A 26,266-nucleotide genomic window follows, 5' to 3' on the forward strand; every position below is an offset into this window, starting at 1 on the left:
ACGTGGAGGAGGCGAATGAACCACGAATTGCACCAGCTGCTAGGAGACCCATCCATCGTCCACATTGCAAAAAATGGGCGACTACGGTGGGCTGGGCACGTCGTAAGAATGCCGCACGACGACCCAATGAAAAAGGTTCTCGAAAGCAACCCAACAGGAACAAGAAGAAGAGACGCACAGTGGGCAAGGTGGATCGACCAAGTAGAAGGCGACCTGCGGACCCTTCGCAAACTACGAGGCTGGCGAACTGTGGCCATGGATCGAGTAGAGGGGAGACGACTTCTTCGGACAGCAGAGGACAACAAGGCCTTGGTCTGATTGGTAAGGTAAGTTATTTCCGTTCGAACCGTATTTTTCACACAATAATGCTTTCGGATACGTTTGTAGAAACACAAACTCACGGATATTACTCAACTGATTAAAATTTGCTTCTATTACTACTAATATAATTCTGCCTGGACAATCCGAAATGCCTTCAGAAAGCCGCATCGTACATACTCCTCCATACAAAGCGATTCAATTTGAGCTTCCTTCTAAAATCCGCATAAATTAAAAAAAAAAAACTAATCTCCCGATATCCATTGCATTAGATTCGAGTTTACCATCTTTATCACGAACTAGCAAAGCGATGCAATCAGTTGCTACTACTGTTTCCACGAAAAAAAAAAAATCATCGTCACCATCTCAATGGAAGAAACTATCTAGCAGCTTCGCAAAAAAAAACAAAGCAAAATGATTAAAAAGCAGTCGATTCTGAATCAACACAAGCTGCACTGTTAATTTCTATTTTCGCTTATCCAAATAGTTGAAAATCTGCTGTCGACAAACATTTAACGTTCATTAAATCTACTAAAGTACATACGTTGTTGAAATCGAGAGGGGGGCTTTTGTTTCCCTCTTCTTCAATCGATGCTCCCAGAGTCGATGACATTTTTGACATCGGCTCTGGGTCTTTCATACTCTCTGTCTTTTGTTTCAAAAATAGGCACAAAAATTCAAATTACTAAAAATAATTCCTCTTCTGCCCGAATGTGCGATTCTTTTAAGCTTACGCCGCAGATGTTGGTTAGATATCTCCGTTTCTGTTGTGCTTTGCCGTCAACTGCGCAAATCAGCGAAATAATTTCGAGAGATTCATACAAAATCTTACCTCTCTCTCTCTCACTATTAACGGAATTTGGAAACGATCCAAAATGAGATTTTCATGCACTTCGAAGGATTTCATCAGCCACGGAAGGGCCTACAGGCGCCGCAGGTACCGCTGCCGCCGCCAGCTCTTCGCTGTCCTCCTCGCCGGTGCAATCGTTACCGCAGACGCACTCCGGCCGTACGCCGTCCGCTTCCAGCAGGTTGTGATTGATGCTGCCGTCGCTTTCGTTCAGTGGGACACTACCGGTGATGCAGTTGCTGCACATTTCGAAGAACTTCCGCGTCACCTCCTCCATCGTGGTGTCCTCGGAGATCTCCGCCGCCGGGTAGTTGTTCTGGATGGAGGCGGTTAGTTTTGTGTGGACATCAACATTTTTTTTTGAAAAGACTTACCCTCACAGCTTGGTTCTCCTCCCGCAGCAGTCGCCACTCGTCCAGTATGTTCGAATACTGATCGTAACGCGTCTGATCCCCGATGATGTCGTAGATGTGGATCAACCCCCGGTAGTCGTACTCCAGTCCGGAGTATGATTCCCCAAACAGCCGGAGGCTAATCTCGATGCTCTTCAAGTACAGCTCCTCCGCTTCCTGGTGCTTCTGCATGTGATAGTTGTACAGCGACGCCAAGTGCCCTATCGACAGGCCCACCTCGTAGTCGTACGGCCCCAGTATGTGCGTTTTGATTTTGATTGCACGCTTATGCATCTGCTCGGCGGCATCAAATTTGGACATCGATTGGTACAACCGTCCCAGGTTCCCGTAATGTTTCGCCGTTTGCACGTTAATCTCCCCGAAGGCCTCCAGCGAGAGGTGCAACGCCGACTGATGCAGTTCTTCGGATTGAAGCAGCAGACCTTTGCATTTGTTGTAATCGATTGTGGAAGCCATCGTGTCGAGGGCGATCTCCTCCAGGATCAACGCTTTCACCCTCTTGGCCGAAGCCAACATCAGATGGTTGCATGGCACCAGTTCCTTCATGATGTCGATCGCTCGCTCCACGTTGGCCGTAGCCGTATCGAACTTACCGGAGCTGTATTCAAGCACGTACAGGCAGTATGCTAGGTCTTCGTGGGCCACTGCCACGTGCAGATTTCGAGGGCCGAAAATTCGGCAGAGGATTTCGTGCGCTTCGGTATAGACGGCTACGCTATTGGCTATCGAGTCTACGTTCAGCAGGAAGAAACCGTAATCCAACAGGGCATCGGCGTACTTTTGGTGGTTGGTACCGAAGCTGGACCGCGCCCGGCAGACGGCCTGTTTGATGAGCATACTGGCTAGTTGGAATTGCCGTTTCACGACGCAGGATTTGGCCACCTGCCGCAGGACGTCCACGATGATTCTGAAAATAAAATAAAAGCATCACTCAATTGAGGTTCCTTCCCATTCGACGTATAACTACTCACTTATCGGGTGTATTCTTGTTGATATGCTTCAACGCCCGGATGCTCCACCGATAGCTCAGATCGTACTCGCTTCGGTAGAAATGCAGCACCGAAATCTGTTGGTAGATGTTAGCCAGCAAACTGTTTGGTATACTACTAAGCTTATCGTTATCACCGCCGGCTAGGGCACAGCTGCCGCTACTCGCTAGGAAGCTCCTACTGCTGCCGCTACAACAGCTACCCCTGTGTCTGGCATCACTTCCGGCCCTACCGGCCAATTTGGATTTCTGCAGCCGCATCTCCCGCTGACGCTGCTGCGTCAGCTTGTCGATGATGTTGAGCGCTTGTGCACAGGTTATGTTCGCCTCCTTGAAGCAGCAGAATGCCGTTTGGGCGCAAAGCAGTCTACACAAGGAGAGGGAGAAACAAATCAATTACATTTCACAGCTACTGGCAACACGGGCTAACAGATCGTACTTTTGAAGACAATTTAACTCGATCAGCGATCGCAAGTAGCTGGCCTGAAGCAGCTGAACCATGGACAGCGTGATGTTGAAGACGTGCAGCGATTCCTCCAGCCAGCCGGACTCGCACAGGAACGAGCCCAGCCGAATGCCGTTGTCGACCTGCTCGATAAAGGCGCCGACGAACAGGCGACTGTCCTGCGCTGTGGTTCCAGTACTGTGCCCACCGGCCGATTCCACACCCTCGTGCGATACTTCCCCATGGGAACCGAGAAAGTCCTCCAATCGGGCATCCTTAACCATGGAGACGTTCTCGTTCTGCAGGTAGTAGACGCTGGTGGTGCGGCAGAACGTGGTTCGCAGTTCGGTGACGACGGGTCGACGGGACGTCATCAGCGTTTGGACGCACTTGAACATGATCTGCTTGAGCGAGGCCTGGCGGATTACTTTGTTAAATGTGTTCAGGTCGGTCAGTTGGGTCAGCAGGATCTCCTTGAGGGAGTCATGGTTGCACATCTGGAAACACAAGGAAAGTGAACAATCAGTGATGGTTCAAGGTTTAAAACGTAATCGAATGGATTCTGTAGATTGCCGCCAGACAGTGGGATTTCAGAGAGCAGTTTACCTTTCTTTGTGACGTCACAATCAACTGCGCATCCGAAGCATATTAACACCTCGTGTTGGTCGCGCCAAGTGCAAATAAACTGGTCATGTTCTTTCTCATAGCTTGAGCTTTTGAGGCAGTAAACAATACTAGGTACTACGAGGAATACTGTCGCGAGCCACGTTGGATAAGATGTGCGGCATTAATCAGTTGACCAACTAGCTATTAACAACAACCTGATAAGATGCTCGCAACAGGATGATTGTCATATTTTCACGGTTTTGGCAGTATTAAGTACACTGGTCGCGCCTTGGTGATTGCAATGCAATAACATGAAACTCATCCTCCTGCTGATAACGATCGCCACCAGGCTTCGTCCAGTACATAGTGTGACGCATCTCGCCTGTATGCGGAAATTAAGTGTTAATTTTTCACGATTCCTTCACCTTATTTGTGTGTGAGGGGTGACGACAAAGTTTGGGAAGTAATTAACACTTCGATAAGATGAAATCGTGAGAGCATAGTTTGCAGGACAGGATCATTCATTCGACCGATCGAAATATCCGAAATTTGACTCACGGTGGCGACGGGGACTAGGTTTTGGCAAAACTAAATATTTGCATTGTGTTTCAGATTAAGTTATCTGCATCAATATCATCACTGTTTCGGTTTCAAGGTACTTTTTTTCTGTATGTACGCTACGAATTTACAGAGGAATATTTAGAGCGGCGTTACTTTGTGATACGAAATGATTGTCATGGGTTTGCATTGGTATCCGCTTGGTATCGCTCATTTTGGACTTTCTACGCTATACTAAAAATATGGATCAGAAATTGGAACAAATAATGTGATCTATGCTTGCTATTCAGTCACTGTATCGCTTTTTTAAAAGATGTTTTTTTAACTTTATTTTTTAGATTTTTAGCCGTAGGCTAGTTTATCTCGTCCTTGAATGGTGGGGCCTCAGAAGGAGAGTAGTTTTTGACGTAGGACTACGTCTTTGATTTCTATATGGGGGTACACTTTGTGAAAACCGAAAATGGAACATGTAACAAAATTATGAAAGATTTTGAACGTTAATAACTCAGCTGCCCCTGGACCAATTTCAATAATTTTATCACCAATCGATCAGAAATATTCCTACGCATCTGTCAAATTTAAGACTTTATCATTTTTTTTAAATGTCACTCATGAAAAATGCACGAATGTGAAACTGTTGCTATGATAATTAAAATTGTCACCGATTACCTGTGAAAAGCGATTTCCCTAACACAGATTTCAAAGTTGAATTGCATCCGGTCTCACCAAACGGTGTTTAAAGGGTGATACGGTCAAAATTTGGTCAAGGGAAAACGCGTGTAAATCGGTGAAACCGTTTATTTAAAAAATTAAATTAAATTTCTTTTTCAAGTTCAATTAGTATAAAATTCAGGAAAAATATTCAGTTAGGCTTCCGCTTTTCCAAATCAGAATTGCCGGGCCTTACGCTTGACCCCTGCCATCAGATTTTGTACAGCCACCTTGTCCACCTTCTTCGCCGCAGAAAGCCAGTTTGCCTTGAACTGCTGCTCGCCCTTAGCAGTTTTTTTGGTCTTCTTTAGGTTCCGCTTGACAATAGCCCAGTATTTCTCAATTGGGCGGAGCTCTGGCGTGTTGGGAGGGTTCTTGTTCTTGGGAACCACCTGCACGTTGTTGGCGGCGTACCACTCCATGGCCTTTTTACCGTAATGGCAAGATGCCAAATCCGGCCAAAACAGTACGGAACAACCGTGTTTCTTCAGGAAAGGCAGCAGACGTTTATTCAAACACTCTTTCACGTAAATTTCTTGGTTGACAGTCCCGGAAGCTATGAAAATGCTGCTTTTAAAGCCACAGGTACAGATGGCTTGCCAAACCAGATATTTCTTTGCGAACTTTGACAGTTTCATGTGCTTGAAAACATCTGCTACCTTTCCCCTTCCTTTTGCCGTATAAAACTCCTGTCCCGGAAGCTGCTTGTAGTCGGCTTTGACGTAGGTTTCGTCGTCCATTACCACGCAGTCAAACTTCGTCAGCATCGTCGTGTACAGCCTCCGGGATCGCGCTTTGGCCGTCGTATTTTGTTTATCATCGCGATTTGGAGTCACTACCTTCTTGTAAGTCGATAGTCCGGCTCGTTTTTTGGCTCGATGCACGGTTGTAGACGATACACCCAGCTTATTTGCGGCATCTCGGAGAGAGAGGTTAGGGTTTCGCTTGAAACTACCGGCAACTCTCTTTGTCGTCTCAGCCGCTTCCGGTTTTCGATTTCCCCCCGATCCAGACTTCCTGGCTGTCGACAAACGTTCCCCAAACACTTTAATTACATTTGTAACGGTTGATTTGGCAACTTTTAGCGATTTTGCCAACTGTCGATGTCAGCGGAAAGCAGCAGCAGTTTAATCACCTTCGCAGTACTTTCTTCCACAGATCACTAGTTCATTAAGTCCACTTTATTTACAGTTCATGTTATTAATTTCACTTTATTTACAGGTTCATAATTTAATTCACTTTTATTTCAGCTTAACTACTACTTAACTTTATTCTAGCTTAACTACAACATTCAATTAACTTTTCTTCACTAGCGGTTCACTCTTCGAAAGTCTTCGCAAACTATTCTTTCCGTGTTAGCAGCCGAAAAACAAGAGAGTTATATCCATGTGGATATACAGTGGAGGGTTCCCTTCGGTGACGGAAGAAGGAAGTAAACAAACGTCAACTCCATCTTTGTACATACCATGTAACCGTTAGGACGACTGCGTTAGGTTGACAGCTCGTTGATCGACGAACAAGGGATCTTTCCGAAGGGTGATGCACCGAATCGACAACAAGGTAGCGCTAGTATATTCGCACACGAACACCAACTTTGCGTGCGAGTAGCTCGGATTTTCGCGATGCGCGAGCAAAATTTTGATACGCTGTTCTTCTTGCTTGGACGGCATTTTGACAACTGAAGAGTGAATTCCAAAATCAAAATAGGAGCAACATTCTACACACACACACCTTCAAAATGAGGGGTGTTCAGGTTTTTTAAATGCAAAATTGAAAGAAATACGTCAAGTTGATATTGACCAAATTTTGACCGTATCACCCTTTATTCAATCACCGCGTGGTGAGTGGTGGTGTTCCCCGATACACAACGAAAGGCTCCCCGCAAACTGCTAGCGATCAAGGCTGACCTCAACCGGATCGGACCGGAGATCGGATTCAGTTCCAATTATCGTGTGTGGTGATATCCGGTCGTCGGCATCAGCAGCAGCAGCAGTGCTTTCGGCACGTGGCGTTGAACATTGTTCTCCAGTACACAACTAAAAGCTGCCTGCAAGCAGCGAGCTGCAGCCCATATGAGCATCCATAGAAGGAAGAAGAAGCCGCACCGCTATTGATCAGAATCAATAGCTCTTCGTGAGTTTCTGTGGGCCATCTATGTCAAGCGCGTCATAGTAAAGAGTATAAACAGAGATAACCCCGCTCAAATTCCTATTCCTACACAAAACATATGCTCCTGCTGCAGTTAAAAAATAAGATTTATTATATAAGACAACATAGTCCTACGCCGGAATTGCGTACAACCCCATAGGGCTGTCCCTTGTAGTTTTTACAGTGTTGACTTCAACCGAAAATTGACTTCTGGCTCGATCGTACATTTACACAACATATTAAGAACACAAACATTAAAGTATGAATAAGACAGAGCTCCACACCGGGGAAACCGGCAGGGCCCCCGAATTTAAAAAATACTAAACTTTAAAATACAATGCAGCATTCTTTAAAAAGCGCATTACTGCTGCCAGTGTGGAGGGTTCATCACCCAGTATGTCGCGTATGCTATTTGGTAGCTCGTGAAGTTCCCGCAGGCGCTGATACAGAGGGCATACGCATAGAATGTGCTCGATTGAGGCTAGGGTTCTACAACCGACGCTAGTCTTGTGGAACGGCGTTCCACCGAAATTGTGCGAGATCTTGCTGTGACCGATCCTCAAACGCAACGCTATCTTTTGATTTTGACGGTTCTGTCCACTTCCTCGTCGTCCTTTTTATCCGTCTGATGAAGAGGGAGCGGCTCTGGGCCCACTCCGCGTCTCAAGCTTCCCATACTTTGCTCACGATCCAGCGCTTGACATCGTGTAACGGCACTTCGTTGGTATAGCGAGAGGCAGATGGTCCTGCCCCAGCCAGAAAGTCAGTTTCAGAGGTTTTTTTACATAGTTCATTTATTTACTAGGCTCAGTCGTGTGTGACACTTTGCGGAGCCAAATATCAGTAATGCTTGAATTTAAATTTTAAACAGCATATGTTAGTATTGGGTACCAATTACTCGTGGCGGGCTCGAGGTTAACGGGTAACAATTTCGATTGGAAGGAGCTAGGTAGGAAACTGGTCTCTGAAGCCTCCTTCAGAACTCTCGGACGGTTGACCAAATCCTGGCTGGACAGGGGCAAGTAGCACAGAAACAGAAGGATAATAAGACTGGGACACAATGGCTGGAAATTGTTTGGAAAGGAGGGGATGGTCACATCAAACTCTAACATCAGACAAACAAAGGAATTCGTAGATACATGCAGGAAGATCACGGGTTCCCAATACATCTTTTACTTCACGGAAGGGTTGTCTACCTCGGGCCACAAGGGTATACAACAGTCGTGCTGTGGAGGCGTCATTACCCGGGTAATGTCTCTGCTCAAAAGATTTAGACGCAGTTGAAAACCGCTTCCTTGTAAAAACTACCAATTCAGTTTTTTGCGGTGAAAACTCGATCCCTAAATTTCTTGCCCAGAAAGACAGATTATTTAGGGAATTTTGCAATGGTCTTTGCAAGATTTCCACACGTGGACCTCTAAGGGAAACCACGGCATCGTCTGCAAGCGTACATCGATTATCTAAGCAGTTATCCATATCTTTTATATAGAATTTATAAAGTAAGGGACTTAAACATGAACCTTGGGGTAAGCCCATGTAGCTAATTCTAGAAGTTGTCAGTTAACCTAGATTGAAGGTCATTTGTTTTTACAAGAAATTATTTAAAATACCGGGTAATCCACTACTGTGCAGACTGTCTGACAGTATGTCTATGGAAACTGAATCAAATGCGCCCTTAATATCCAAAAAGACTGAAGCCAATTGCTCCTTGTGCGCAAAGGCCAGTTGAAAATCAGATGAAAGCATCGCTAGACAATCGTTTGTTCCTTTACTCTTTCGGAAACCAAACTGCGTATTTGAAAGTAGGTTGTTTGATTCAACCCAATGGTCAAGTATTGATAGGATCATTTTTTCTAATAATTTCCTCAGGCATGATAACATAGAGATCGGACGGTAAGAATTGTGAACAGACGCTGGTTTCCCAGGCTTTTGAATAGCTATTACTTTAACCTGTCTCCATACTGGTGGAACTATATTGAATTCCATATAGGTTAACTAATCGTTTTTAAGCGATATCGGGGAGGTTTTTTAGAAGGTCAAATTTGATCATATCGCTTCCCGGAGCAGAGTTATTCGATGAAAGAAGTGCCATTGAAAATTCCAGTATTGTGAATGGTTCGTCCAGAGAACCGTTACTTCGGGCTGTATCCCGTAAAGCTGGTTGTGCTGGTACAGAGTCTGGACAAACCTTTTTTGCGAAGTCGAATATCCATTGGGAGGAGTATTCTTCACTCTCATTGGAAGATGAGCGGTTACGCATATAGCGAGCCTTTTTCCAAAGCGCTGTCATCGAGGTTTCTCTAGAAAGTCCCTCGATAAAAGTAAGCCAGTAATTTCGTTTCTTTGCTTTTAGTAAGTTTTTAAGCTTTTTTTCAAGCTTTAGATACTTTTCAAAAAGCTCAGATCTTTCATGTCTACGATAATCTTTGAAGGTATCGGATTTCTCAAGATACAACTTTGTGCATTCGTCATCCCATCCAGGGGTGGCGGGTCTTCTTTTGAAGGATGCACTTGGAACACGTCGTTTCTGAGCTTCTAATGCGCTTTTGTAGATTAGTTCGGTAAAGAAACCATACTCGTCCAATGGTGGTAGAGGATCGGTAGAATCAATACCAAGAGTAACCGCCGATACAAATTTTTGCCAATCAATGTTCCTCGTGAGGTCAAAAGGAACTTGAATTGACTGATCCGTTTTTAGACGACCACTTTTGATTGAAATAATAATTGGTAAGTGATCACTATCATGGGGATCATTGATAACCTTCCACAGACAATCTAATGATAGTGAGTTAGAGCACAAAGATATGTCAAGACGGCTCTCTCGAGCAGGAGGGTTTTCTATACGTGTTGCTCTATTGTCATCGTATGATTCGCCCCAACCAATACCGTGTGAGTTCATATCGCCCAGTATTAGAACTGGAGATGGAAGGATGTTAACTGAACTCCAAAGCTGACGGCGGTTTATGGAAGTCCTTGGAGGGACATATACAGAAGCTATGCAAAGATCTTTGTTCTTCACATTTATTTGGCAAGCGACAATTTCAATGTCTGAAATTATTGGGATTGAGATTTTATAGAAGGAGTAGCACTTTTTGATCCTCAAAAGTACGCCACCATATGAATAATCTCGGTACAGGCGGATAATGTTAAAATCGTGGAAGTTTAGTTCATCTTCAGAAGAAAGCCAAGTTTCACAGAGTGCAAATATATCACAATCAGAATTGTGAATCAAATACTTGAACGAGTCTAATTTAGGTATTAAACTACGACAGTTCCATTGTAATAAAGTGATCATATCTTGATCCTCACTCGACGAATTATCCATCGAAAGATATGAATTCACCAATGAGGGGCCATGATACAGTCAATTGCTTGAAGTAGTTTGCAACCGTGGGAACACGCAGGACAATAAGCCCTCGAAGTGGCGATTCGTCGGGAAGGCCGAGGGCATTCAAAATATTATCCACAATGTCCTTAAATTTAATCTTTCCTCGCTTGGACGGGGGAGTTTTCTTTGAATTGCGAGTAGACGTGGTGTTTATTTTTGGTAACCTCTTACGATTACCTTTATTAGGTAGCGGCGGGGTGGAAAAGCAGCAGCAAGGATCAGATGGAGCAGCAATTACCGATTTGTTCGGCTTTTTCAATGAATCCCCGCTACCTTCAGATTTTTGCAAGCTTTTGAAAGTGGTTTTATTATTTTCCGGCGCACTGCCGGGGAGCTAGTCGGCTTCCTTTTACCCGGGGCGTATACCTCCGGAGACTCACTCTCGTCTGCTATATCAGAGTCCAGTTCATCGTATGACGAAATCTCATAAGTGTTTCCATTTTGTGCGGCTGATGCCAACGAAGCAGAGGTTCCATTTTGCAACTTAACCATTTCTGCAAACGTCAGCTTGGAGCGTTCTTTTATGGAACGCTTCACATTGTTAGTACGCTTCTTGTACGCGGGGCAGTCCTGCAAAGCATGAAGAGGTTCTTTGCCACAGTAAGCACATTTAGTTGCTTCCTGTTGGCAAGCACCCTCCATGTGGTCTTGGCTACATTTGCCACAACGGGGCTTGTTGTCACAAAATGCAGCTGTGTGTCCCAACTTTTTGCAGTTGGTACAATTATATACCCTTGGTACAAAAAGTCGCACAGGGAAAAAAACATTTTCAATTTCTAAAAACTTTGGGAGAACCGATCCAGCGAAAGACACCTGTAGTGAGCCTGAAGGGGAATAAGTCTTTTGACCATCTACCGTGGTCGCTGAATACAATATCCTGCAACCCAGAACGTCCACGGTAGATGTAGCAGCATTTTGAAGGCGCCCCATACCTTCCATGACGTCATCACACGTCAGGCTCACTGCAGAGACTACGCAGTCAATCTCCACATCTCGAGATGGGATGTAGACGTAATACTCTTCATTGTAACCCTCGTCGTCAGCAGTCTCATTTGCGATTTTATATGTGGGCGCAGCTATACGCAGTTTGTTCCGATTGACCTGATGAAATTCGGTCCCCGGGAAACGACGCATCAACGTTCTTTTAATCCCTAAGAAGTTTAGGGCTTTTTCTTTCTGCCGAAAGTAGACAACCCAAGGCGAGGGGGGGGGGGGGAGGTCTTCGTTGGCAGCCGTGCGGAGGAGTCTGTTCCCCTCGTTAAGGAGGATGATCTTTTGATTTCCGGATGTTTTTGAGATGAAAGCAGCGGCTTTGGTTGCGATAGCTGCGGTTGTATGGAATCGGATGCACGCAGCGCCAGCGGGCGTGGATGGCAGCAGGTTAGAGACAACTCAGACGTAGGTGTTGTAGACTGGTGCTAACGTAGCTAAAAGCTTATCCGTTGCGATGCAGGTCATCTCCAGCCCGTATAGAAGGCGACTGTCGATAATTGCACTCGCAACGTGAAAACGGATCTGTGCTGTCGGAAAATGGTCCGAATGAGATTCACTCGGCTGCAGCAATTTTTCTTGGCAGCACTGAAATGCTGTTCAAAGTTGAGGAAACGGTTAACGAGAACTCCCAGAACACGGACGGTCTTCTTCAGCGGTAAGGACTGTTTGTCGATTTTGATCGGTGGTCCGCTAATTCTGCGTCGAGAAGGGCAGACATGGCACCTGATGCTTTTAGAGGCTGATAATTCGAAACTTACTGAGCGTGCCCATCTGGCGACAGCGGAAACTGCCGCTTGGCCTCTCATCCTTGTACGTACTGGCGTGAGTTCGGTGGTGGCGATGAGTATGTCGTCGGCGTAGAAGAACACATATATGTTTTTCGGTAGTTGACGGAAGACTCAGGGGAAGAGCCGGGATTTGGTGTTGCCGACTGCGACTCGGAATGAGCGGTTCTGGATGAAGTGAACGATGGGTCCGTTAAGACTCCAGCCGGAGGGGCGTCCACTAGGATTGACAATGACGTCACTATTTGCGTTTCCGATATTTACGAATACTGCAACATTTGAAGGTTTTCACTTCCTCCCTCCCTCTGTGCTCATTGCTCTTTACCATCACGACAACATTTAATTGAATATTATAAAGGAAAGAATTTCTTGGGGTACCAACGTAAACAAGCGTTAGTCCATCCTATATGTAAGAGTGTTGATGGTCTGAAACTGAGGATAACAATAACAGGGGGAGAGGTAGCTCATCGATTATTCCGGTTCGCCTCCTAGCATCGTGCTATAAGGTACCAGGCGATAACCAAGGTAGTTGATCGATAGCTCGATGACGTCATTTCGTTGGCGTATGCAATGGGAAATTATCATAGCAGGCGTTAACGATGGGACGTTGTCGAGTTGTTGAATAGCAACTATCGTGGTAACTCACCGATTACCTGTCGATCTGCCAAATTTGGAAAGACGTCTGCATTGAATTGTCTCATATAATAATATTCCGCCCACTATATCACAAGAAATTGCGAGTAGCTGAGTGGAATGGAGATAAGTTAAGCATTGGGTACAGGACCAAGTCTCCCCTGGGTGGTGCCAAAAGATGAGCGCAATAGAATCATCAAGTTGCCATAAGGCACGGAATGAGACTATTGCATGGCTGGGTAGTCAAAGTCTTCCATTCGTTAGTCATTTCAGGTGGATTAGAGCAGGTTTAGGTTTAGGGTGGGCGTTGGCCAGATTTGGATTTTTCAGATGTAATCCTGGATAGGACCCTATCATTGAACGTCGCGTGAAAGTGGAACTTAATGAAGGCCTAAGTACTTTTTCGTAGTTTTTAGTTTTCGGATTTGAAAGATCGTCGGTTACAGTGGCCTGCTTACTGAGCAGAAAAACGCGGTCCCAGGTCCTTACATATCAAAGAGATTTATGGTAAAATCGCTTGTGTATCGTGTATTTTGCGAAACTCGTTGTTGTCGTTGGTTCCGGGTTTGAATGGATACACAAATTTGAGCAACGGTATTATGTGATATGAGGGGTTCGGTGGCCTTAGAGCAACCGTTTTTGCTTACTGAGCAGAACATCATGAGTCTAATCTCAGGCCCATCCACATTCAAGATTCTTCAAACGTTTTATTTGTTAATATGACTGCATGGTAATAACAGCAACTCGGTGATTAAAAAGGTGCTCGTCTGCCTAGTGGCAAACGTTTTTGCTTACTGAGCAGAAGACCGTGGGTTTAGTCCCAAGCTCCTTCGCGTTATATGATCGTTAGGACATCAATTCAGCTTATCGTTTACCAAAACGAACCCTGCTGCAAACCCAACCCTCTTATCCAACATCCCAGTGATTCCTCGTGGAAGTGCAGAGGTGTTCTCGGCTTCCATCAAAGCGAGTGTCATGTCAACACAATCCTTCCCATTCCTTTCTTGACCTGTGTTCGGGCGCGGCCGGCGCTGGTATTTCCTAATTTAAGATCACCAGTTTTTACACATTGAGGATGATTGCTGGTCCCAAGCATCGTCTATTGGTTCTCTGTGTAATTACAGCTGATCTGGCAGTAACAGAGTAGCAACCGTGGGCGGTCAATCAAGCTCAAGCTCAAGCTCAAGCTCTGAAACTGAGGATAACAATAACAAACCAACATTTTTGGCTAAAGCGAAAGAGAGGATAGCAACCCAAATAACAATTTTTTGTTTTATGAAGGTTCTGACCATGATTTTGACGTGTAGCATGCTTTAAAACCACTATAAAAACTTGGGAAACTAAGCACTTGAAAAAGGGAGTGTGCAAGTTATAAACGTCAAGAAAGGTAAATTAAAATAAAACCATAAGATCGATTCTTTGGTATCGATTTAATCAGTGGATCGATTCTAGAGCCAAATATAAGATCGATCCGTCAAGATCGATCTTTATCTGAAGATCGCCCAATCCTAGCGTCCACGTTCTGTTGAAAACCTTCGATATGTCGAGCCATCGAGAACTACTTCGACGTCATCCATTGCAAGTTTCTCTGTTTCTCCTGACGCTGGGAACTCGGACATCAACCAGGCATTCTCCTGGTAGGAATTGCAGCATGCCCTCCGCTGCAGCAACGGAAATTCGGCGGGTCACGACGAAATCGGATACCCTCTACTCAAGATGGATGCTGGAGCTTTTCAACAAGCTCTGGCTCACCAACTCGTATCTAGTGTCGTGGAAAGAGAGCTTAGTCATTCCCATCCCAAAAGCCAATGAAACAACCCGTGAAGCTAGCAAGTTCCGGCCAATAGCCTTGACATGCTGTATGGCGAAGGTCCTGGAGCGAATGGTCAACAGGAGGCTAAAGCATTTCCTTGAAGCCGAAAACCTGCTAGACCACCGACAGCACGCCTTCCGTCAAGGGTACGGAACGTCAACTTATTTCGCAACATTAGAGGAGGTCCTCAAGAGTGCCAACGATAGCGGTCTCCACACCGAGATGGTCTCGCTGGATATATCGAAGGCCTTCAACAGGACGTGAACGCCCCTCGTCTTAGAGCAGCTTGTCAACTGGGGGCTGTGTGGACCCATGGTCCACTTCATCAAAAATTTCCGGACCGATCGCTCTTTCAGAGTCGCAGTTGGCAACACGAGGTCCCAGCTTTTCACAAGGTTCAGTTATCGCCGTTACCCTCTTCCTTTTGGCCATGAACGGAGTTTTCGGAGACCTGCCGAAAAATGTTTACATTTTCGTGTATGCTGACGATGTACTTATCGTAACTGCCGGCCCAACAGCAGCACGTAACAGGATCAAGGCCCAGGCAGCAGTCTCCGCTGTAGCCAGGTGGGCCAGCGCGGTAGGTTTCCAGCTTTCGGCCACCAAAAGCGTCAGGTGCCACGTGTGTCCATCCCGGCATTGTGTCAGCGGGCCACCTATTAAAGTTCAAAGCCAGCCCATACCACTGAAAAAGACGGTCCGTATTCTGGGGGTACTTGTTGACCGGTCCCTCAACTTCGAGCAGCACTTTAAGGCGATCAAGAACGACTGCCGCAGTAGGATCAACTTGATCTGCACCATATCTCGCCCCCACCGGTCTAACAATCGCGACACTCGTTTCCCGGTTGCAAGAACCGTCATCGATAGTCGCTTACTGTACGGTCTTGAGATGACGTGCATCTCAAGCACCAACTTTTAACACCTACATTCGGATTGTCCCCGGTCTTCTTCCGTCAACGCCCGTCGATGCCGCATGCATCGGAGTGGGTATTCTGCCCTTCCGCCATCGTATAACCCCCACTGGTACGGAGACAAAAGTTGGCGCATACCTCCACCAAAAATCGAGAGCCGGATAAGGAGCAAGTTCAAGGCTGGAGATAACCCTGCAGCGCTGAAGAGAACAGTAGCTGAACGGCTAGGCTCGGACTACCCAACCAATGCCCGCATATACACGGACGGATCGCTTTCCGCCGGAATTGGAGTAGCCGGAATTTCAGCACCGATGAGTAGCAGCCTACCGCCATAATGCTCGGTTTTCTCCGCCGAAGCTGCGGCTATCTTTGTTACCGTTACAACACTCTCGGACCGGCCCATACTGGTGCTATCCGAATCGTACAGCGTGATACAAGCCCTTACATCTGAGACTCTGACTCACCCCTGGATACAGGATATTATGTAGACCACACCTCGGAACACGGTGTTTTCCTGGATCCCTGCGGTATCCCAGGAAACAGCTAAGCCGACAGCCTGGCAGGGTCTGGACCAGTTGGCACCCGTTACACCGACGAACTGCCACTACAGGACATAAAGCGATGGATAGTCAGCAAAATGTAGGAAGCCTGGGAAGCAGAGTGGTGCCAATTCCAACCCCTCTTCATCCGAAGAATCAAAGGAACGACGAGCAAGCGGACGGATATGTCGAAACTACGGGACCAGAAGGTGGTTTCTCGTCTTAGGACAGGCCATACAAGGATCTCACATAGTTTTGGTGGGACGCACTTCCACAGAATGTGCTACGTTTGCGGAACCACTGCATCGGTGGAACACATCCTATGCCTGTGTCTGCAATACCAACAACTACGGGAGCAGTACGCACTTCCCAACAGCATTAGGGACATACTGGGTGACGAACCTTCCACTTTAGCGGCAGTTATTTATTTCCTCAAGGACGCTGGGCTATACAACAACATTTAGGTCCTTTTGACTTTCTTTTGGCTGACGGTACATCTCTGCCGGGCGGGGGAACTTCCCCTAGGGTTGTGAAATAGGTAGACGTTCCGAAACCTTGTTGGAAAGCGTGCTGTCGGTGATCAAGAAAATTTTCAGTTTCGAGGTATTGCTTCAGTCACCGATTGACCATACGCTCCAGGATTTTGGACATACAACATGTTAGCGCTATTGGACGGAACATGCTGACTTCGCGGGTGGCTACCCCGGCTTTCGGGATGGGAACTACCAAGCTTTCCTTCCATACTGCTAAGTACCCGTTGGTGAGCCAGAGCTTGTTGAAGATGTCTAGCATCCGTAGCCGTCCTGGTGCTGGTAGCCTCTTGAGTACAGGATATCCGACTTCTCGTTACTGCAGCGAAGGGCATGCTGCAGTTCCTGCCAAGAGAAGGCTTGGTTAATACCGGTACTGGCAGTGTCGGGGGGTACTATGAAGTCTACGATCGATTGCTTGAACTTGTTGTCGCACTTGTCGATGGCTGCGAGGTTGGCGAAGCAGGCATCGATTTCATCAGCTACCGTTTCCGGATCGGAAACCGTGGAACCGTTAACCTGGAAGTGGTGTCGTGCGTCGTTTCCTACTGAGGGCGTTGATTCGCTGCCAGAGGTCGGCCGAGGATTGCGATGCGTTCATCCCTTCCAGAAACTCCATCCAGCTGGATTGCTTGGCATCACGGATTTCTAGTCGGCATTGGTTGTGTAGTTCACGGTAGCGACAAAGGGCCTCCTCTCTATCGTGGTGTCCGATGGGGAGCCGCTTTACACGTCGAAGTGCCTTGTGCCGGGCTTTGACTGCCTTCTTCGTATCTTCTTTCCACCAGCGGAGGGCTCTTCTCCCCGGTACGCTGCTGGTCTTGGGGATGGTGGCCGTTGCTGCTTCGTATATGGCGTCCGAGAGCTCCTCGATACTGTCCCGATTTCGCTGATGTAGTAGAGTCTCCACAGTGACACCGTAGCTTTCCCAGTCCGCTTGTTCATACCGCCATCGCGGCCTCCGGGTTACAGCCGGGACGAAGATCGCCGAGAGTTGAATTTGTATGGGGTAGTGGTCACTACAGGTCAGAGATAACGCTGCACAGCGTTTTACCAGCGATATGGGGACTGGCGACTGTTACGTCGATAGCGGATGTGTATCTCCCGTTGAAATACGTTGGAGCACCATCGTTCAAGACTACCATATCTTCCTTCTTGAATATGTCCACGAGGTCCGTGCCGCGAAGGTCCGACCGAGGGCAACCTCAATTAGAGTGGTGCGCGTTGACATCCCCGACTGCATGGTTCAGGTAATTTCACTAGGGTCTCGCTGAGTTGATAGTTGAGGTTCCCGATTCGTTCACATGACAATTAACGCAGACAATGAGGATGTTGAGTGGTTCTGTAAGTTGAAACCTGAGTATGGGTAATGGTGAGTCCAAGTCGATAAAGAAAAACTGGAACATTAGGTTGTCTACCTCGAGCCCGAAGGAAATCGTATAGCTCAGATCTGACTTCACGATGCTCAGCACATGGCCAAATAATATGATCTGCGTCCCTTGTCCATATTCACAGAGATTGCTGTCCCCCAGCCCAACACGACACAAGTGAGCGCTTAGTGAATCGTTTTACCCAAAAGTTGAAGCTTCGGTTGTGTTGGGCTGTGCTTCATAGAAACAACAACCAACTCAGTTTTCTCCGTAGAGAATTCAATACCTAGCTGAATAGCCCAAGTAGCCAAATTGTCTAAGGTATCCTATCCCGGCAAAACGGATCATTTTCTCCAACAATTTTCGTATACATGACAACATCGTGATGGGTCGGTACGAGTTGTAATCTGACGCGGGTTTGCCATGCTTTTTAATGGCTATAACTCACCCGCGTTCAATCATCCGGAACAAGGAACTGACCAAACAAGTTCAACATGCGCCTATTGGCGACATCTGGGAGGTTCTTCAACAAGTTGAACTTGATCCTATCAGCCTCCGGAGCCGAATTGCCACACGAAAATAGCGCGAGTGAGAGCTCCAGCATTGTAAAAGGCTGGTTGATCTCGTCTACTGAATTCGTCGTTTCGCGAAGAATCATCTGTGCCGGCACGGAATCAGGACATACTTTTGGCGCGAACTCGAAAATCCAACGATCCGAGTACTCCTCGCTCTCGTTGTTGGAAGATCGGTTACGCATCCTTCGCGCTGCGTTCCAAAGCGTATTCGTCGACGTTAGACGCAATAATCTGTCCACGAATTACCACCGGTATCTTTAATGAAACTCTTGAGTTCGCGTTCAAGAGACGAGTACGCTTCGAAATGCACGGGTGTTTCACGTTTCCAAAAAAAGCTTAAACGCGTCGGACTTTTTGCGATAAACTTCAGTGCATTGCTGGTCCCACCAAGGGGAAGGAGGTTTCCTACGGAAAGACGTTCCTGGAACCGGCCGAGTTTGAGCTTGAAGCGCGCTGTCCAAGATCAGCTTGGAGAGGAAGTTATATTCCTTCAACGGTGGAAGCTCTTCTACCGACGTTAGGACTTCATGTATCACAGTCTTGAACTTTGCACAGTCGATATTACGGGTAAGATCATACGCGACGTTAACGGGTACCGTGGGAATTAAAATCTCCCATAATCAACGGTGGAGCAGGAAGTACCGAACAGATATCTGAAAGTTGATTTCGATTAATAACGGATCTAGGAGGAATATAAACAGAAGCAATACAAAGGCTCTTACCTTTAATAATAGCTGACATGCGACAACTTCAATACCGGGGAATTCGGGAAGATTCACTCTATAGAAGGAATGGCACTTTTTGATCCCCAAAAGTACCCCTCCTCCACGCGAATCCTCACGATCCAGTCGAATAATGTTAAAATCATAAAAAGGAAGATCGATATCTCAAGAGAGCCAAGTTTCACAAAGAGCAAAAGCATCACAATAATTATTGTGAACTAAAAACTTAAATTAGTCTAATTTAGGAATAAGACTTCGACAATTCCACTGTAGAACAGTGATCAAATCTCCGACCTCTTTTGGAAAATTATCCATCGAAGGAAATGATTGCTGCAAGGAGGGGCCACTTCAATGTCAATTGTCTCAACACACTAGGAAGCATTGCCAGAACAATGCGTTGGAGAGGATCAGAAATGCCGAGGTACTTGAGGATACCGTCCACAATGCTATCAAAAGAGAACAACCCAGCTGAAGAAGGGGCTTCTGTTCTTAAAATTGGGACATCAGGGATTTTGGATGTCCCCGGGAGAGGAGGAAAATCCTGGGTACAGTCAGTTCTGCGGAATCTAGGAAGAGTAGAAGCCTCCTGTTTTCCACCACTCTTTGATTTGGGCAAGCTGATTTGGGGTTCCTGTTCTGCAAACTTTCCGCGAACGGATGCGTTTTCGTTTCCGTGAAGAATTGAAAGGAGTTCCCTCCTCAGCCAAGTCAGGGTCCGACTCGTAATCTGACAAAAGAGAAAAGGGATTTTTGTCGTTGGTCTGGCTGGCTGGCTGGAACGTTCCTTAAGTTTCTCCCCCACGTTGTTTGTACACCGGGCATGACGAGAGACCATGAGGAGGAGTTCCTTTGCAGTACACGGATTTTAGTGCAGTAGCTGCACAGCCGCCATTTTCATGCTTCTCCCCGCATGTAGAACAGCGTGCCTTGCTGTCACAGTGGGAGGCCGTATGTTCCAACTGCTTACAGTTTTGGTAGTTCATGACCCGGTGAACGAACAAGCGCACGTGTAGTCGAAGTTTTCCCAGCTCAATGCAGTGAGGGCTGAACCAGAAAAGGTCACCCGAAACGAGTCTATGGGGGTAAAGCTCTTTTTACCTGTTGACTGAGGAAACCACTTCAGCCACCACCGGATAGTGGTCTGAGCTGAGTTCCTGGTAGGTGGTAGATTGAGCGATGTTGTTGCCTATGTTGCTGATGAAAATATCGATGCTAGCGTGACTACCGGACCGACTCAACCGGGTGGGAGTGTCCGGACTCAAGTTGTTGTACTGCGCTTCCTGCAGGTCGTTGTTCAAGATGGTGCCTTTTTGATTGCGCCGACTGTTGCCCAAAGCTTGATGTTTGGCGTTCAGGTCGCCAGCGATGATGAAGTTGTCCCGCCGTCGTGTTAGCTTCACAATATCTCTTCGCAGGTCTGCTACCGATCCATCTCTGATGTTGACTTGTTTGGGGCAGTATGCCGCAACGATGGTGATGGGACCGACAGGAGTAAAAACTTCCACCCCTACGGCTTCGATAATCTTCTCCTTAGAGCGATAGCCACTCCTTCTCCCCGGAGCTGGTTCGATCCAGCCTCACAAGCCGAAAATCGGGAAGGAGGACGTGTGTTTGGGTAATGATGGCGACATCGATGTTTCGTTCGTTGAGGATATCAACGAACTCGATGTCCTTGCTCCTGAGCGAGCAAGCGTTCCAGTTGGCAATTTTGATCGCTTCACGGTTCACATTTATTGATGAGGGATACGGCAGCATGAAGCTGTTCTGTTCGGGTCCTGCATGTGCGCTGGATCTTGTTGATTTCTGTCACGAGTGTAACAAGTTCCGCCGATGTAAGGAGAGTGTCTGCATTCTCGATCGCAGGTGAGCACCTAAATGCTGCCACGATAGCCCCGGAGGGGGAGAGGTGCTTCTGGATGCAGCGGTTGCCGCATATGACCGACGACTTGAGTTTACCGGTTATTCACCCCAGCTGTTGGCGGGACCGATGCAGCACCAGCAAAATGGTGATGAGTGGAAGATGTCAGGAAAGTTCTGCCCGTAATTTTGTGGCACTCTTCAATAATTCGCAGAAAGGTGCGTGCTGCATGCCATTGTTGCAGCGGAAAGCCACGGTGGACTGGCTTGTACTGTTCCCAAATCACCACGATGTGGAAGAGGGACCGGGTGCTCTGGAGGTTCTTCAAGCATGTTGAATTCCTTTCCAAGTGGAGCAGATACAGCTGGTCACGGTACTTACGTGAAGCGTCATGAGATTTGGATCGACTGTAGTCCGTGTTGCTTCAATTGACCCGACAGTTTCCATGTCGGGAAGGTCACGCAAGACCACCTTGAGCGGCTGGGTTGCCTCAATATCATGTTAGAAATACTCCACATTTTTCTGTTTCAGCAATGTCTCGACGGCGTTGTAGTGGTTCATCGCTGGAGCCAGCTTCAGTGCACATGCGCATGGTGCACGTAGCTAACATCTCGAGAGCGCAAGTAGAAACCGAACTGTACTGCTTGACAAACATAATCACCAAACATTAATTTTAAGTCGGATATTTTTGAAACTCTCAGGGTAACACATATTAGCTCTGTTATTGCAAAGTTGGTTTTTTCAAACTCCTCTCCTAGGCTAAATGCCCACACCTTGGACTTAACGCTACCCATCAAATCCTGTGCAACACTTGCGCCATCATTCTTACACACTTTCATCCACTCTTTCTTCAAATCGTTGTCGATTTTGAAGACCTTCCCTGTTTTCCGGAGCTTGCCCTTCATAATCGCCCACAATTTTTCCATTGGGCTCTGGCGAGTTTGGCGAATTTGCCTCCTTCGGCACAGAAACAACATCGTTGGCTTCGTACCACTCCATCGCAGGTTTCGCGAAATGGCACGATGCCATCGGGGCCTCCCTTAGCTCAGCCGGTAAAGGCGCAGCTACAAAGCAAGACCATGCTGGAGGTGGCTGGGTTCAATTCCCGGTTCGGTCTAGGAATTTTTCGGGTTGGAAAATTTCTCGACTTCCCTGGGCATAGAAGTATGATTGGACTTGCCACACAATTATTCTAATGCAAAAATGGTACAGGCATCGAAAGCTCTCAATTAATAACTGTGGAAGTGCATCTAGAACACTAAGTTGAGAGCACGGAATAAGCTAATATGCGATATGCAATAAGCTTGAAATGCGAAGAAGAAGAAGACGATGCCAAAACAGAGTATCACTTTCGTGGAACCGGAGGAAGGACACCAGCTGCTTCTGGAGGCATTCTTCTTTATATATTTGGCCGTTGATGGTACCGGTCGTTATGTAAGGCTTGCTGAATTTGCCGCACCCACAGATCGCCTGCCACACTAAGTACTTCTTGGCAAATCTGTCGATCTTCTTCTTCCGGAACTTCTCCGGAACATCCAGGCGGGACTTGCCAACGAAAAACTCCAGGCCGGGGATTTGCTTGGCGTCCGCTTTAATGTACGCCTCATCGTCCATTACGATGCATTTCGGCTGCACCAGCCACTCGCGGTACAACTTCTTGGCGCGGGATTTGGTCACCGTATTCTGTTTATCGGTTCGGTTAGGCGCCTTCCTTACCTTGATGACGCTTCATTGTCTGCTGACGGAAGAATGGACCTTCTTGGCTCGAATCGAAAAATTCGGATTGCGCTTGAAGTAAACCCTCACCTTCCTTGCCTTCTTCGCTTTTCTTCCGCTGCCAGCTCACCGCTGGGTCGTCTGGGTCTCCTTGAACGATTTTACCACACGGGAAATGGTCGAATTGTCGATTCCAAGCTGTTTCGCGATCCACCTGTGGGATTGGCCTGGATTTTCCACGACCGCTCCGGTTTTTTTTTTTGTCGAAGCACTTCTTGCTTGGAAGTCATCTCGATAACCACTTGACAGATTGTGACTAGATTTTGCACATATAAACATTACACTCTAAACTTGTCATAATGTCATAAATTTTTACCCATGCAATAAAAAGTTATAGACAAAAGAAAGTGTTGCATTGTTTTTCGAGTACAATCTTTACAAATAAGTGGTTTTCAGGATACGTTCGGTAATTACTTCGAGGAGAGTCACAGAGACCTTATAAAGCTGGATGTTTAGTTCAGTAAAGTATATTCAAAGAAACAAGTGTAAAATTCAAAGAATCTATGGAAATTAAGAGATTAGTCCACGTGGAGTGCGACACATTTGAATTTCAATTTAAGATCGTCAAAAAAATCTCACGATACCGAATCAATCTACGAAAAATCTTATTCCATCTCTTGCATCTAAATTCATTTACTTGCATTGCTCTCCACCAGGAAATCTTAAATCTACATCAATCTTCCTTCTATCTAATAAGTGTGAGCGCATCTCACAACAGCAAAGCAAAATTTGTCCTGCATCTTAGATAGAGTCGCTTCTCTCGACAGTACATGTTAAGGGACATTCCCCGTGCAAGCCTAGAAAACATTCAGACCATGCATACAAGATCTTTACCAAGCATTTCCAGAATATGTCCAGAGGCTAACAACTTCTTGGGAAATTACGGAAATTCTAGATTCTAGAATGATTTACACGCTATATTGTTCTGAGTACTTAGGACGGATGACGTCCAAGACATGGGAAGTTGATTGATCATCCTGGTCATGTTTGAAACTAACTTACTGGAAGAAGGTAACTTACAACGTGTTTCAGAGTTTTGAGCAACAACAGTGCACAATTTGCTCCATTCCAACCGAATAGAAATGTCTCTTCTAGTCTTCGTTCGCTGAACGGATCAATTTCCTTATCAAGCAAACCAACAGAGCTACCTAATCCGATAATCTTCCGTGCATGATTTTTCAGAGTGCAAATCACAACCACACTCTCATCGAACACAAACAGAGATACCTGGTCTCTGCCCGCGCAGAGAAACCCTCTCGCATCTTCGACCACCAAACTGCAAACACCATCAGCTGCTTAGTCCCCGGATAAAAAATAATAGCATAAGCAAACCCTAAAAAAGATAAATATATTATAAACTCTATTGTTTGAGATAAGATTCACAATTCATCTTATAGTAAGTTTATCTCTTAAGAGGCTACAACAACAATATATTTACAATATACAATCCTATACATTGCAAGATTTTACCATACAAAAACAATGAATTAATGCAAATTTACAATCAATTTTATGGTAGAAAACAATATATTTAAATGCATTTTTCACCATCGATTTTATGGTGTAAACAATAGGTTTTACTGCATTGTAACAATTGAGGTGCTGTAGAGTGAATTTCTATGATAATTTTTTATTAGGGTCTCCCTCCTCGTTCGTACAGTCAGTGATCAATCCGACGATCCGTACCGAGAGCTGAGCTGAGACTATGCATGTGTACATGCAGTACAGGTAGCATTGCCTTCATCGTGCACCACCTTCATGAGACTGTGTGTATGGGGACAGCAAAATTTGCGATTTCCAACCACCACAGACTTTTCTTAAGACTTTCCCCGTCGTTCAACCAGATGGATGTCGAACAAAAACAACAACAGTTGACGGGTGGCAAAAATCGGGAGAGGAAAATTTGTCACCTTTGGGATGTCCTTGATCGTGGCGACGGAAAATCTATTTTCGCAATAACAAATCCGTCTAGGGATGGAATCTACTCCCCCCGAATGGCCATCCCCACCAGCCGTTCCGAATGGGATGAGTTGACAATCCTGCATCACCATTGAGTACCATCGTCACCATCAGCGACGAAAACCAGGAAGTTCACTCACCTGTTCGTAGACGCTGGCAAGCACTGCGGTCGGAAGCATCCGCAGATCCACGTAGGTCCTGTCCATGCTGGTGACTTTGTAGTTCAGATTTTTCACGTAAGCCACCAGGCACGAATTGTACAACGAAGGAGGTTCCCTGGCCATCCTCCTCGCTCGCTCGCTTGCCGTTTTCCTCTCCCGATGTGCTTTTTTCACCTATTAGCTCTGATGGGAGGCTACTTCCGCGATTGGTTCACTTCTTCAATTTTTCGATTGAACACTGTTGGATTTCACCGTGGCACTACTTTCTACACTCGGAACGGCAACGAATCCGTCCCTGGAAGTCCTATTGCTTCGCACTTTTTTGCACTAAAATCTGACGGAGGAATATTGTTGGGAACTGGATGGCTGCCTCTGTCGACGATGATGACACGGACACACGACACACACCAAGTTGATTTTTGGGGTTGAAGAAAAAAAATTGCTCTCTTCTTCGATTTGCTTGCTGGCTGCCGATGGCTGCTCTCCTCCGAACCGAACCGACGAACTACATTCCAAAATACGCGACGAAGAACTGACGAACGACGACGGCGATGAACGGGCAAACGAACGAATAGTTTTTTTTTCTGTGCATGAGAAGGAGGGAGGATGAAAAAGATAAAAGCAAATGAGGAAGGAGCAGTGGCGCTGTTGGAAAAGAGGGGTTCCAGGTGCATACTAAACTAAACCTATTCTTTTTTAGTTAAAACGCAGATAGAGGACAGATCTCGGTTCAGATCTAATTTACTACCCGTAAAAATAAACCATAGAGGTACTGCACCAATGAAATGTGTTGTAACCATACAATAGAATTTATTGTATTTACAATACATCGATAGTCCACAACGATAAAAACCCATAGAATTTATTATTTACATAATAGAATCAATGGTAAATTTGGAAATCAACAATAGAACAAGTGGGTTAGGGCATCTATAGCGGTGGTCTGATCTAGATCGAAATTTATGTCACATTTGAACCAGCTAAAATTAAAAGGATCAAGCCAAAATAGATCAAACTGTGTGCGTACGCACAGGTTAGTCTATGTTTGGCCGTCCTATTTCAAACGTCAAAACCAACTCACACCCTGATTTCGTGGTCAGCCATTTTTTAATCTCGTACTCATTCATACATGGTTTTTATCCGGCAATTACCGTGAAATTGACCTCCGATGGCTGCCTCCGGGATTAATGTGCGGCTTTATCAAAAAGCCTTGAAC

The 26,266-nt window shown here is 46.1% G+C and overlaps 1 protein-coding gene across 1 annotated transcript; it reads right to left on the reverse strand.

Moving 5' to 3' along the window:
* Positions 1-406: 406 nt before the first annotated feature.
* On the reverse strand, positions 407-25,591 carry Pat1 (Protein interacting with APP tail-1). The gene is made up of 5 exons (XM_065229312.1): positions 25,030-25,591; positions 3,009-3,511; positions 2,553-2,936; positions 1,543-2,488; positions 407-1,484 (listed from the first exon to the last, which is right to left on the reverse strand). The coding sequence occupies exons 1-5, from the start codon at positions 25,171-25,173 to the stop codon at positions 1,203-1,205; spliced, it is 2,259 nt and encodes a 752-aa protein (XP_065085384.1). The 5' UTR covers positions 25,174-25,591; the 3' UTR covers positions 407-1,202.
* Positions 25,592-26,266: the final 675 nt, after the last annotated feature.

This window comes from Ochlerotatus camptorhynchus, unplaced genomic scaffold, assembly GCF_037179485.1.
Source record: "Ochlerotatus camptorhynchus isolate MF236.1 unplaced genomic scaffold, CSIRO-AGI_Acam_v1.1 ptg000313l, whole genome shotgun sequence".
NCBI lineage: Eukaryota > Metazoa > Arthropoda > Insecta > Diptera > Culicidae > Ochlerotatus > Ochlerotatus camptorhynchus.